This window comes from Xenopus tropicalis, chromosome 4 (assembly GCF_000004195.4).
Source record: "Xenopus tropicalis strain Nigerian chromosome 4, UCB_Xtro_10.0, whole genome shotgun sequence".
In the NCBI taxonomy this organism is placed as follows: Eukaryota; Metazoa; Chordata; class Amphibia; order Anura; family Pipidae; genus Xenopus; species Xenopus tropicalis.
In genome coordinates this window covers 58,394,352-58,408,229 of record NC_030680.2, presented here as the reverse complement: position 1 = coordinate 58,408,229, position 13,878 = coordinate 58,394,352, and the positions used below count along the sequence as shown (strand labels likewise).

The following is a 13,878-nucleotide window of genomic DNA, read 5'->3' as shown; positions in this document are numbered from 1 at the left end:
GGCATTTAGCAAAACTAATAATTACCTTATAGCAAATAAACATACAGCTCAGCTCCTGTTAGTCCAATAAAAAAATAACACCGAAACTGCTCTCAATATTGTTAGGGCTCTTACACACCAATGATTTTTATGCACTTACAAACTTGAACGTGTAAAAAAAAAAAGGTTTCCTCCTATAGGCAACTTTGGAAAACCAAAGCGACGAAAAAGGCTTTCCATTGGCGACTCCAGCGCCGGATTTCTAATCCGTGCGCCCAGCGGCCGGCCCACAGCTATGGCCTAAGTGCAGATATGCAAAGTGAAGATCAGCCTGCAAAATTTCAAAAGCAGGCATTTTTGGCCTGATCTCCGCTCCTTGTGGCTGCACTCAGGCTGAAGCTGTGTCTGTCAGTACAGCTACACAGAGCTGTGGGTGAGAGCAGATCTACTTCTCTCCACCTGTAAGCCAGTAAGAAGCAGACCATATGCCAGGTCTGACTTTGCCTTTATTCAGTCTGAAAAATTAGAAAAGGAACAGGTTGCAAAGCAAATAAGCTCTGTAGAATATAATAGTTTTATATTCCTAAGAAAGAGATAAAATCTCTTCCCTTGATATCCCCACCTGGGGTGGGCGATATTGCGCTAATGCATTCGGCCAATTGTTTAGCCCTTGGGGATGCGTAAAGATGGAGCGAGGACCACATCAATGCATCGATGCAGTCCTTGATCTGATTAAGCCTGCCTACTTGATATCTGGCTGATTTTTGACCAGATATCAGTCAGGGGGGCTTGGCAGATAAGCTGCCAACTCAACATCCCAAACCAGCATCTTAAATCTGCACATGTATGGCCACCTTTAGGCTTAAGCCATATGTAGCAGCATAGGCGGAGGGGGACTTTTTTGTTTGGGGAGGCTAAAGATGGGCCATACACAGACTGACGACCTTCAGCTAATGTGAGACTTCATTTCTGCACTGCCTTCAGTTTGCGAAATCTCCCGAACCCTGTGTGCATATGTGCTTTGGTCATTTTTACGGTCTGTCAAGAAAGCTGTGCTCTGATTGGAGAATCCACAAGAAGAAAGATCCAGTCGGAGCACAGCAGAACTGGAGCTTGAAGGAACAGAAGAGTTGCAGGACAGTGCAGAAACGGAGTGAGGTTTTTTTTTTTTAAGGTGCCAAGCAGGTTTAGGGAGGCTTAGCCTCCCCTAGCCTTATTGAAAATCCACCTATGTGTAGCAGATTCTTGGCCTGCAGATAAATGCAGTCCTAGAATCTGCCCATACGCTTGAATCAGCACTCTTTTGTGTCTGTACCTAGAGCCACTGTGTCGGCACGGGTGCAGGCACAAAGAGCTCCAAACATATTAATATGCATTTTGGTGCTGAAATCTGCTCCATGTATCTGCACCCAGGACTGATTCAAGCGATCCACAGGCTGAGAATCTGCCACATGTGGCATAGGCCTTAGCCCTATTTCAGTTTAAAAGACTGCCCCCATGGCTACACAGCGGCTTATTTATATAAACTACAGCAGCATTTCTGAATCAAACACAGCAGTTTTAAATGCCCCAGTTTGCTCAGTGTTCAGTGATGTCCCTGCACATTGTGCGCATGCCTGGGGTTGTCACATCCTCGAGCTGGATTTCCCAGGAAATTGGGAGTAAAAGTTGACAGCTCTGCAACACTGTATTATGTTTTAATATACTTTCAATTTTTTGGTGTTACTGTTGCTTTAATGCTTTTGATTGCTGGGGTCAGTGATCCTGACTATAGGCCAGAACTTTAAGCTGCAGGCTGGAAAGACACAGAATAGGAAGTCAATTAAAGGACATGTCAAAACCAAAAATAATTTTTTGCCTAATAAAATGATTCATTACATATTTGTATTCATTACAACTAGGAGTTCAGCAAATGCTGCTTTCTATAGCAATTACATTTACAAATAACTTTTAAAGCACTAATATTTTTAATACATATATATTGGAAGTTTGCTTAGAATTATATTCAAGGGATGCTACTCAGTTCTCCTTCTCCTAGACCTTTCCTCTGCTTTTGATACTGTTGACCATTCTGTCCTTATGCAAATTCTCTATTCTCTGGGTATCCAGGATCAGGCTGCATCCTGGTTCTCTTCCTATCTCTCTAACCGCTCCTTCTCTGTTGCTCTTGCTAACAAATCCTCTACCCCGGCTCAGCTTAGTGTGGGGGTGCCTCAGGGCTCTCTGCTTGGTCCCCTGCTGTTCTCCCTGTACACTCTCTCTCTAGGAGACCTTATTTCTTCTTTTGGTCTTAAATACCACTTATATGCAGATGACACCCAGATATATTTAGACACCCCTGCACTAACCACTGATGTTCAAACCCAGATTGCTAACTGCCTCCTGGCTATCACCTCCTGGATGAACCGACGCCACCTCAAACTTAACCTAGCTAAAACAGAGCTCAAGGTCTTCCCGCCCAAACCTGGCCGTCCTCCTCCTTTCACCATTACTATTGACGGCATGACCATCAACCCTGTAAATTCTGCACGCTGCCTTGGGGTTATCTTTGACCAGTCACTCTCCTTCTCTAACCATATTAATAACACTGCCAAAACCTTCCATTTTTTCCTCAACAATATTGCCAAGATACGCCCCTTTATTTCACATGTAACAGCTAAAACACTAATCTATGCCCTTATCCTTTCCCGCTTAGATTACTGCAATCTCCTACTAACCGGCCTCCCAGACTCCCGCCTCTCTCCCCTGCAATCAATCTTAAACTCTGCTGCCAGGATCCTCCTGCTCTCTCCGAAGAGGGAACCTGTTCAGCCTCACTTAAGCTCTCTTGCATGGCTGCCTGTTAAAGGAACAATAACACCAAAAAATTAAAGAGTTTTAAAGTAAATTAAATATAATGTACTGTTGCCTTGCACTGGTAAAAGTTGTGTGTTTGCTACAGTAACTCTACTATAGTTTATATATAATAAGCTGTGTAGACACGGGGGCAGCCATTCAAGCTGGAAAAAAGGAGAAAAGGCACAGGTTACATAGCAGATAACTGATAAGCTCCGTAGAATACAATAGTGTTTTATCTGTTATCTGCTAAGTGCCTGTGCCTTTTCTCCTTTGAATGGCTGCCCCCATGGCTATACAGCTGCATTCTTTATATAAACCATAGTAGTGTTTCTGAGGCAAACACCCCAGTTGTACCAGTGCAGGGCAACAGTACATTATATTGGCATTTCTTTTATACACTTGAATTTTTTGGTGTTACTGTTCCTTTAAACCATACAAAATCCTTCTGCTGACATTCAAATCCCATCACTCCTCTGCTCCTCACTACATTTCTTCACTGGTCTCCCTGCACGTTCCTGGTCGTCTCCTCCGCTCCTCTCAGAGCCTCCGTCTTTTTACACCATCCACACCCATTGCGCTCTCTCGTCTTAAACCTTTCTATCTCGCTGCTCCTTACCTCTGGAACTCTATCCCTGAATCCCTCTCCCACTCTCTTTAAGAAAAAACTCAGCTGTTGCCTTCTGGAGCACTAAAACATTATTTTGCCCAGTCCTGCGCTTAAGGGCAAATGCCCATACCTGATGCACTCTTACCTTCCAGTTTGTGCCTGTATGTTACCCAGCTACTTAGATTGTAAGCTCTACGGGGCAGGGACCTCCTTCCTACTGTGTCTCATACCACATGGCACTTATTCCTTGTGCATTTATATATATTTATTGTATTTATTTATTATAACACTTGTCCTCCCTGTGTGTAATTCTGTAAGATTGTACAGCGCTGTGTACCTTTGTGGCGCTTTATAAATAAAGTTATACATACATACAAATTTTCTTTTATTAGGCAAACAATTTTTGGGGGGGTTGATATGTCCTTTAATTAAAAAAAATACCTGGAATCAGTACAATGTAAAAGGTTAATACAGACTTCACTTTTAGTGTGGGATTCTTACAAGAAAAGGATAATGCAGTGTAGAACTGTTTTCTGTGCATATACAGGTACCCAGCATGAACTGGTCTCTTTACCAAGAATAACAAAGCACTGACCTGAGTGTGACTTCTGTGAATTATTAAGGTACTAAGGCAGGAAATGTCCACCTTAAACTCCAGCAACCACCCATTGTCAAACTACAACTCCCAGAATTCATTACAGCTGGGGCAAAGGGAAATCCTGTTGCTTTCAGGTGAGTCAATCAGTGAAACTTTGCTTTTCATTAAGGCAGTTTCTATCCAGATTGCTCTTTAGGTTAAATTAAGAGTGTGTTTTGCAAAGAATCTTTAAGAATTATCTAACCATCAAAAGACTCCTGCACAGAGATCCAGGAACCTACTATATGGAGGAGGTGCTTAAAAAGTTTTGGAAAGTAGAGAGTTAACATATAACTGACTCAACTCTGATCAAACAGGGATCCCTGTTAGCCCTGGCAAACATAGGGTTATTGAAGGACTGGGCTAAAAGTATTACTGTGTTGGTCTCTTAGGCATAAGCATTTCTGGGAAAGTTTTACCAGGTATGTGTTTACTTAAGCAGTATTTATTATTGAATCTGAGCTTCCTATTGATGGAAATAGCATTGTGTATGGGTTCTATGGTGCTTCTACACATGTTTATTTTGTGATTTTTTTCAATAAACCTTTAAATGTGGCCCAGGGAATCCGGCAATACATATGCTTTTGTAAGTTAATTTTAAATCAACTGGATTTGGAGTCTGTAGTGCAAAAGCTGTGGCCCAGGGAGAATGAGGCAGTAAAATGGCCCTTGCTAATATACTACACCTGCCTCATTACGCTCTGCCCTCTGGCAGGTATGGGGATTTCAGTTTGACTTGTTGCACCCAGTTATTTGTTTAAACCCCCAAATTTGCATGATTTGGCAGAGACCCATTGGAATCACAGGATTATGTATCCTGCAGCATTTATATTTTGATGTTAAATTGAATCAAGATGTAGGCTGCACTTGTTTCTTATGCATTTTTACTAATTGCTAATTAGACAAACAGGTATGGGATTTATCTGAAATGATGGAGACTTGTGCTTTTACAGGTAAAGGAGTCTTTCTGTAGTGTGGATTGCCATCATTTTTTTCCTACAAGCATGAATTTATGCTAGTTTATTTATCATCATATATAGGTGTGGGATCAGTCATCCAGAAAGTCCCAAATTACGTGAAGGTCATCTCCCTTAGACTCCATTTTAATGAAATAGTTAAAAATTTTAGAACATATTTTCTTTTTCTCTGTGTTATAAAATAGTTCATTGTACTTGTTCCCAACTAAAATATAATTTATCCCTATTGGAGGAAACACAAATCTTTTGGGTTTATTTAAGGTTTAAATGATTTTGTAATCACTTAAAGATCCAAATTACAGCAACCCCCAGGTCCCCAGCATTCTGGATAACAGGCCCCATGCCTCTACAAGGTATTAATTACTACTAGCAATGCACCAAACCCAGAATTTTAGGATTAGGTTGAATCTTTTGTGGTGGATTTAGCATTTGGATTAAACCTAAAATTGTGAAAGTGATGCTGTATTCTTGGACCAAATCCATGAAGACCAAACCCTTATAAGCATATTTGATTTAATAAATAGACACTATGGGGAAATGGCCTTCCTGTATTTGGAAGCTTTGTGGATGATGCATTTCTGTATAACAGACCCCACACCTTTTTCCTGTTTAAAGATACCCTGCACCCCATTGTGTGTTATACCCAATAGTATTAGCTATATTCAGATATTTTTGGGGAGAAATTATTTATAGACAAGAATTGAAAAAACACACAGCTGATATATGGTGGCATTACCATCTGAGTTCTGTTGCACAATAAAGTAGCAGTATGCTGTAGCCCTTAAAGGGTATGTAACACCCAACAATGTAATTGCTCACCCTGCTGCCATTGGTATGTATGATATTTTACTTAGGTGTGGATTAAAACAAGGTGTGGGAGAACCACATTTTTTTGCCTTCTCTGTGGGATGAAACGTGGGTGATGTCTGAGAGAGTTTCAGAAGAACCGAGCTTGGATAAAGGGGATGGAGCTGAAGAGTGTGACTTGGATGATCCTGTTAGTAAGAAGTTTTATTTAATAAAAAAAAAAAAAAATTTTAACGGGTCTAAAATTCCTGTTAAAGCCCTTCTGTTATCCCTACTTTTACCAGGAATTAAAAGCCATCAGAATGCGAGTGCGGGAAATGGAGGAGGAGGCAGAGCGCCTGAAGGGGTTATCTGGAGAGGATAAGAGTATTGGAGTTAGTTCCAGGCCCTGCATGAAATTGATACATTCGAAGATGACAGCAGGAGCATATACTGAGGGTAAACATGGCCTGTAGTCCTTCAGCCCATCGGCCTGCCTAAGAATCCCAACCACCCTGTTTTATCTTTGATATAAAAATAGAAAGATATTTAGAGCAAACCCCCCCCCATAAGCCAAGGTTCAGAGGAAGTCCATACAGCAGCTATACACATCATAACGCAGGACATGTTAACCCAAACAATATTTTATCCCTAATAAAAGAAAACCGAATTCTAAGCAACTTATACATCTATTAACAATATACATTTATTACAAATTTGTAATGGTTTTTTATTTATTTGTTTATATAACAGCTATTAAAAGCAGTGTTTGTCTGTCCTTTTCTATTCTCTGCCCTGGTGGCTCTGACTTTTGAAACAGTGTAACTCAAGGCAGCAGACTGACAGACCTGTCTTGCTGAAGGAGACTTACCTTTGCAACATTTCTTAAACTCATGACCAGGAGTTCAGCAATTGCTGCTTTTAATAGCAATTACATTTACAAACTACTTTTAAAGCACTTCAATTTGTAATAAATTCATAATGTAAATTTGGTTAAAATTATGTTCTTCCATTAGGAAATCTTTTTTGGGAGGTTGGCATCTCCTTTAATAACTGATATCCATTTTCACACTTTCTGGCTGCTATGTTTTTTTTTTTTTTCCTTCCACAGGTCCCCCTCGGCCTCTGAGTGCAGAGGAGAAGAAAGAAATTGACAAGCGATCAGTTTATGTTGGTAATGTAAGTGTGCAGAGTCTGTGTGTTATATGCGGCATTGCATTATCTGGGCAATTTCCTCATCCAAGGTGATGGCTCAGCGGATAAGTGATTCCACAAAACTGGGTTCAATTGCTGCCTATTTTGTGAGGACACGAACCCAATTTAACCTACTGCTTAGATTGTAAAGCTGTAGGAGCAATGTATTTATATTGTGTATTGTTACATATACTGTAAATATCACAGTCCTTTTATAGGCTAGGTTCACCTAGCCTTCACTTTAATATGTGGGGCCTTTTTCAGAAACCATGACAGTTGTACATGGGGGGGGGGGAAATATAATTAATATACAATACAATATCACACAACAGACTCGGGGATATGGTTTAGACATCGGATAAAAGACTGACCACAGAAGAGCTAGTAGCAAATGCTAAAAATACAAGGGAAACAAAAAAAACAGGACTTCTGCCTAAGGGCAAAGACACAGGCGGCAATTAGTCGCCTCAACTTTTTAAAAAAAACCAAAAAAAACCCAAAAACTTGTTTGCGGCACGCCGCTTAGTTGCTGTGCCTAATCTAATTGCCCAAGCAATAAAATAACTCTGAATTGCCCCTTGTGCTATTGCCCTAAAATAAAAACATAATGCATGTATAGCACAGTAAGAAGTTGTTGAAGTTAAATGAATCATTTTTTGTTACTGGTCACTTTACTTTTTTTTTTTTTTTTTACTGTTTATTTTTTTCCATGGTTTGTTGTTCCAACTAAGCACACTGCTGTTGTCTGGAGATCTATAGTGTCTGTAGGTACATGACATATTTTCTCTTTCTAGGTGGATTACGGAGGTACAGCTCAGGATCTGGAGGCGCATTTTAGTAGCTGTGGTTCAATCAATCGCATCACTATTCTATGTGACAAATTCTCTGGACATCCAAAGGGGTGAGTTGTCATTTATCTTAAAGAGAGAGAGAGCATTTTTTTTATAGAAAAACCTGAGATGTTGCCCATAGCAACCAATTAGATCCAGGGTTGTTTTTGCACCGGAGCCTGAGGCAGCTCCTCCGATGCTGCCCCCTTGGCCCCCCATGCTTAGTTTTACAGGTCCGGGGGGACCACATCGCTAGTGTAGAGAGTGCAATGGTGCGCTCTGCACTAGTGGAGCAGATTTTCTATTTTAAAAAATGGAAATTCGGCTATTTGCCACCCCTGGTAACTTTGGGGGCGCTGCCATCTAAGGCGAGTTTAACCTTATGGTAGCAGTGCCCCGATCAGATGTTTGCTTTTGTTTTCTAACTTGTAGGTGACCATACAGTTCTAATTGGTATCAACAGCGTAGGCATTATAAGTTATTAACTTGGCTTTATGATGGACAGATCAGGTCCAACAAAATGGATTGCTTTTTATGATTGCCAGCTTTCTAACAACGTACCCATATCAGGTACTTGAGGATTTTCCCTGTGTTCTCTGGGTACCTGCCTACACATAATAGTACAGATGGGAACTACTTAATGGTATTTTCAGGTAGCAGGGAAACAAATAATACAGATTTTAAGCTCTTTAGATGCAGAAAAAATAATCAAAATATCAAACCTATGGATCTGGGATTTCAAAAGCAGCCATGGCTAAATACACAGATAAATCTCAGTAAGTCTCTGCTATTACAATATCACATACATTCATCATGCAATACAGTAGCCACAACCAACCAGTGGCCCCATAGTGAATATCCAGGGAAGCGCTGTGTGCTCCTGCAAGCGTACACAAATGTTGAGGCCAGAGCATGCAATACATTGCGTTGCACACAAACAATTTTGTGCCACAGCAAAATGGCAGGTTTTTGTTTAATAAAAAAAAAATTTTCACCCTTTATTGCAATCAATACAAATCAGTTGAACACAAGTCAAACAGTTTTGTGAATAAAAGGAAATCTATTTAAATCTATAGTCACTTATGTTGCTATCCAAGCTGAAATGACTATAAAGGCAAAAAAGACCACTGCATGGGTAATATGAGAGCGTTTTACTACTTTATGTATATTTGATGGTTTAATAAATGTTTCCACTGAGTGACATATTGGGATAGATACCTTTTAGAAGCAGGATGGCAAACAGGAATAAAGTACCTTTAGCAGCAAGCACTGCATTTTGTTCTCTCCTGGTGGCTTGGTTTAAGCTTATTTTTGATCTGGAGAATAGTCCAGTTGCCATTGTGGAAGCAGATTTTAATTTTTTTAAATTGGAGAGGCTTCAGATGGGATTTTATTTCCTCTGTTTAAAGGAGACATATCCTATAAAAATTATGAATGTACCAGTGAATTATACTCCTCTAGATATAGAAGGATTGTTCTTCAGACTGATTTATTGAGAAATTCCACCAAAACCCCACTAGTCCCACCCATCAATTCCACTTCCTGCTGGCTGAATTCTCTGGATGTGCAGGGGAACCGGTGGCTCTCAGTACACTGCACTGTAGGATAGGAACCAATCAGCACCTAAGCTGACCTGATAGGGAACTGAAACCTGTCTTTGCTTGTGTAAGTGCAGGGCTGTGATTGGCTCGTCCTCTTCTACTATACTTCTGGCAGGGAACATTAGGACACGCTCACCCATCATTTCAAACACGGACAGAGAAGTGATAGGATCTATAGGGAGCTCCAATAAAGGGGCCATTTTACAGATAGGATCAATGTTTAGCCTAAAGTGAAACCAGCACCATATATTATTCATAATTGCCTACAAAATTAGGGTTTTTCACATTTATCCAATATGTCTCCTTTAACTAGCATTTGGGCAGCTGTCATAAAGACAAACAGTTGAACTTGATGTACATGGCTTTTTTTTTTTTTTTTTTTACCCTAAATTACTATTTTGATGTGTTTCAGATATGCATATATTGAGTTTGCAGAGAGGAACTCTGTAGATGTTGCAGTGGCAATGGATGAAACTGTATTCCGAGGACGAACAATTAAGGTATGTGTGAGGAAAGCTCACAATCCTTCAACCTTTAAATGATCCCTAAATATTAAACCTTTAGAGGAAATAGCAGAAAAACAGGCAACAACAAACAACCTCAAATAAAATGGCACAAATGTGCTCAAAATATTGCTAGTACAACTACCCCAACTTATAAGTAAGCTTAGGGCTCCAGCCTTACCTAATGAAATTGGAGTACTGGGTATCTGAAAGATGATGGGTAAGTGACCAGTTGAGCCATTCAGCTCCTCTAAGCCAATTTCTTATTCTTTATCCTGTGGAACTTGGGAACCCAATGTCTGAAGAACACTGCTCCTAATGGTATTTATATATTTTTTTCTTTCAACTGAGAAAGTCAGATCTCTTCTTGTAAGCATAAAGCCCAGAAAACAGTGGTGTGGCATGTGGTTTTGAGTATCACTGCTATTCCAGTATATATATTATATATCTCTAATCTGTTTGCGCTTTAAAAAAAATGGATTTCAATGCAGGATTCTGCTGGAAAAGCTCTATTAGCTGAAGTGTTTGAAAACATTTTTTATATGTAATTTTGAAATTTAACGTAAGGCTAGCCATGTTCATTTCCAAGGGTGTCACAGCCATGTGTTCTGACAAACTTCAGTCACACTTTACTGTGGTGCTGAAAGTTGGAGTGATATCACTCCCTTTCCCCCCAGCAGCCAATCAGCAGAACAATGGGAAGGGAGCAAGATAGCAGCTCCCAGTAGGTATCAGAATAGCACTCAATAGCAAGAAATCCAAGCTGGCTTGCGACTACTACAGTTACATGAGAGTAAGTGAAACAATAGGTTATCTGAAAGCAGTTCTAATGTGTAATGCTGTTTCTGAAAGCTCGGACTCGGGCACAATGCACTGAGATGGCTGCCTACACACCAATATTACAAATTAAAAATACATTGTTTGTTCAAGAATAAAATTAAATTGTAGAGTGAATAGGTGGGAATTCTTTCATACAAGGAGGTAATCAAGCTGTCTTTGCAAGTAAGTAACCCTGTATATTTTCAATTTATTCTTTAGTTGCTGTTGATTTGTCATGGAATTTACCCAACATTGTCTTCCTGTTCTGTAGGTCCTACCCAAGAGAACGAACATGCCAGGAATTAGTACCACAGACAGGGGTGGGTTCCGTGGCAGACCTCGAGGAAACAGAGGAAATTACCAGAGAGGACAAAGACCGAGAGGAAGGCCTTTCAGGTCAGTACAAGCAGTTTATAGGTTTTGTGCATTACAGCTGGAATGCCCATGAGACCCATAAGCAAATAAGTCTGGAATATTTGGGCCAGCCTTGAAGTTTTATTGGTGCTATTGCTATACACTCTTTACTTTGTATTCCGACAGGATGCTCATGTGTCCATAATGAAAGAGACATTATAGCATATGTGAATCTTCTCTGGAACATTTATCCAAATATTTTAGTTCATACAAGTTTGTGATGTTATGTTCATTCTTTCAGACATGGGAATACTCTTGTAGAAACATTTTGATTTGATTAATTCATGACTGATCAATATAAACTTGATTTGGTCAGTGCAATGATATTAACATCTTGGTTAAGTACCTTCATATCTTGCAGCAATTGCTCAGGGTGCCAAATATGAATGATTTCTAATCAAATGACCAAGATTAAATGTACCAGGGCAAGGGAATTTTTTGCATATTTTATAAAAGGCCAACGGCCCCAAGGAAAAAGTATTCTATGCAGGAAATATGGCAAAACCTTGTTAAAATGTGTGCTCTGTTGCTCAGGTCACCAGTTGTATGAAAAGGAGTAAGGAAATCAGATGGAGTAGTCTGACAGAGCAGAACAGATAGGACTGTGATTTTGCAAATGTATTTTCCCTACAGAGGTCGTGGAAGACCAGGTCCATTGAATAACCCCTACTGAATGAAAAGAGCCTTGTAGCTCTATGTGCACTTCATATACCTGACAAGAGGATGGAGAATGCTTCATCATGATTTATCTTCCACCTGAGGATGCTCTATGTATGTCTAGGCCAAAGAAATGTAATATTGTGAAAACCCAGATGGCACCAAGACGATGTTATGGGGATTTTGTGCTACTGAACTACAGTATGTAAATAGCTCTGTCCTAGAAAAACCTATTTAATGTTCATGTACTGCATTATGTTGGTTACTAAAATAAACAATTGTGGTGCTTTCAGGCCTTGTCAAAAAATACTAGTGTATTTCTTTTTGCTTGCATAACATATTTGATTTACCAAGGAAGGCAAAGTATACTCTTTTACTGCAAAGAAAACTAAAGAGTTCTTTCAGCCATGCCATGGTCACCTTTTGCCCTATAAATAACATTGGCATTAAGCAGCATGTGAACTTTAAAGTGACACTAAAAAAAACTACTCTTCAAAATTTGAATTATTATTGAATGTGAATAATTGTGTATATAATATACCCCTTTTTTGTCTCTTCGGTGTATTGGAATAAGATACTTGGCTGCTTGTTTGTTTGGCTAAAGAAAGGAAGCAATAGATTTGTTGTAATTAAAGCAATATGCAAAAAGTATGTTTAAGACAAGCCCTATTCATTGAACTTATATTAAAGGGGGTATACTGCCCCTTTTAGCTCTACCAATAATCCTTCAATGTACTTTGTACTGTATGATATTTAGGTATTTACCCCTGGGTTATTAAAAACTAATAGATGACTGCACATCACATGCACAAGGCACTCCTAACTCCTAAGTGTGCAAGCCTTTGACATAAGCATGGGGGTGAGCCTAATATCTGGCAGGGGAGGTTGGAATCAATAGCTTTCAATGCACAGGGCTACTAAACATGGGAATTTGTATATCAGATCTGTACAGTAATACGCTAATGCACATACATTTTGTAAGACTTTAATTTTATAAAATGAGAAAACATTGAAGTTAATCAGAGAAATGAATGTGTTTTTTGTGGTTTCAGTGCTGCACATAGCAATAATCAGGAAATGGTATAGAACGTGCTAACCTTTACTGTGTACTGTGAATCTTCTCTGTGGGAGCTGCAATTTTACACTTAGCACTGACAGATTCAAATAACTTGTGAAACTGGTTTCCTTTCCAGCCTGTGCACTACAAGGCCCTAGCCTTCATGCTGTAGTGAGCAAAACATTTTAGCATCAACAGCCCCCATTTGTTCTTTTAAATCAAATATCAGTATTTAAATAAAAAAAACTGTTCTTTTGGACCAGGCAAAAACAAAAGTGACATCAATTATGCACCTTTTTAAAGGACAAATATAGGCTCACACCCAGGCACAGTGCTTCTCCTCACTGTAAAACAGGTCCAGGGTAGTAATCTATTAATATTGTAATATTCTAGTGTATCTCAATCTTGTTGTCTGTCCCAGGGATCCCTTTTGACTGCCTGCATGTGCATTAGAGTAAAAATAAAACTTTTACTCCATTGTGCATATCCCAGTGCAGCAGCAAAGTTCTGAGGGACATGAAACAAGATTGCTTGAATGCTCACTAGAATAGCTTCCTGGCCTGGCAGGTTTTCAACAAAGCGGAGCACCAGCCTATGTATGTGATCATAATAAGTGCTGACCATACCTTTGGGCAGGACAGTTCAGAACTGAGGAACCAAACGTGGGCAGGCTGGGGAATTGCTAAATTCTTAATATTCCAATATGAGGTTTGGCTATTAAAATGGATGGGACTGCACCTTTAGGTGTTAAAACTGCCTGGCCTACATGACGTATTGGTAAAAATGACCATTCACAAGGTTGGTTTAACTGCATATTCTCCAGCTTTTTGGCTCCTATGTAAAATAATTAGTGTGCAACTGCTATTTTATGTTAAAAAAGCAATTTTGCTAAATTGGAAATCGACTACTGCCCCCTCACTTACCTTTTGGAAAAAATTAATCAACAACGTGCTACCTAAGCAAAAACTAGTCTATATCT

The 13,878-nt window shown here is 39.6% G+C and overlaps 1 protein-coding gene across 4 annotated transcripts; it reads left to right on the top strand.

The window, feature by feature from the left end:
- The first annotated feature begins 4,089 nt into the window (after positions 1-4,089).
- On the top strand, positions 4,090-12,500 carry pabpn1l (poly(A) binding protein, nuclear 1-like (cytoplasmic)). Of its 4 annotated transcripts, none has more exons than XM_012961086.3 (8): positions 4,090-4,156; positions 5,893-6,035; positions 6,130-6,283; positions 6,936-7,003; positions 7,813-7,919; positions 9,862-9,949; positions 11,043-11,167; positions 11,819-12,500. In XM_012961086.3, exons 2-8 carry the CDS (start codon positions 5,961-5,963, stop codon positions 11,856-11,858), a joined length of 657 nt encoding a protein of 218 aa, XP_012816540.1. In that variant the 5' UTR covers positions 4,090-4,156; positions 5,893-5,960; the 3' UTR covers positions 11,859-12,500.
- Positions 12,501-13,878: the final 1,378 nt, after the last annotated feature.

What these genes read in the sequence shown, in the direction of transcription:
- pabpn1l (XM_012961086.3), top strand. Translation starts at nt 5,961, where the DNA reads ATGTCTGAGAGAGTTTCAGAAGAACCGAGCTTGGATAAAGGGGATGGA. An exon ending in TTCTCTGGACATCCAAAGGG is followed by an intron (nt 7,920 to 9,861) that starts GTGAGTTGTCAT and finishes GATGTGTTTCAG; the next exon opens with ATATGCATATATTGAGTTTG. An exon ending in CCGAGAGGAAGGCCTTTCAG is followed by an intron (nt 11,168 to 11,818) that starts GTCAGTACAAGC and finishes TTTTCCCTACAG; the next exon opens with AGGTCGTGGAAGACCAGGTC.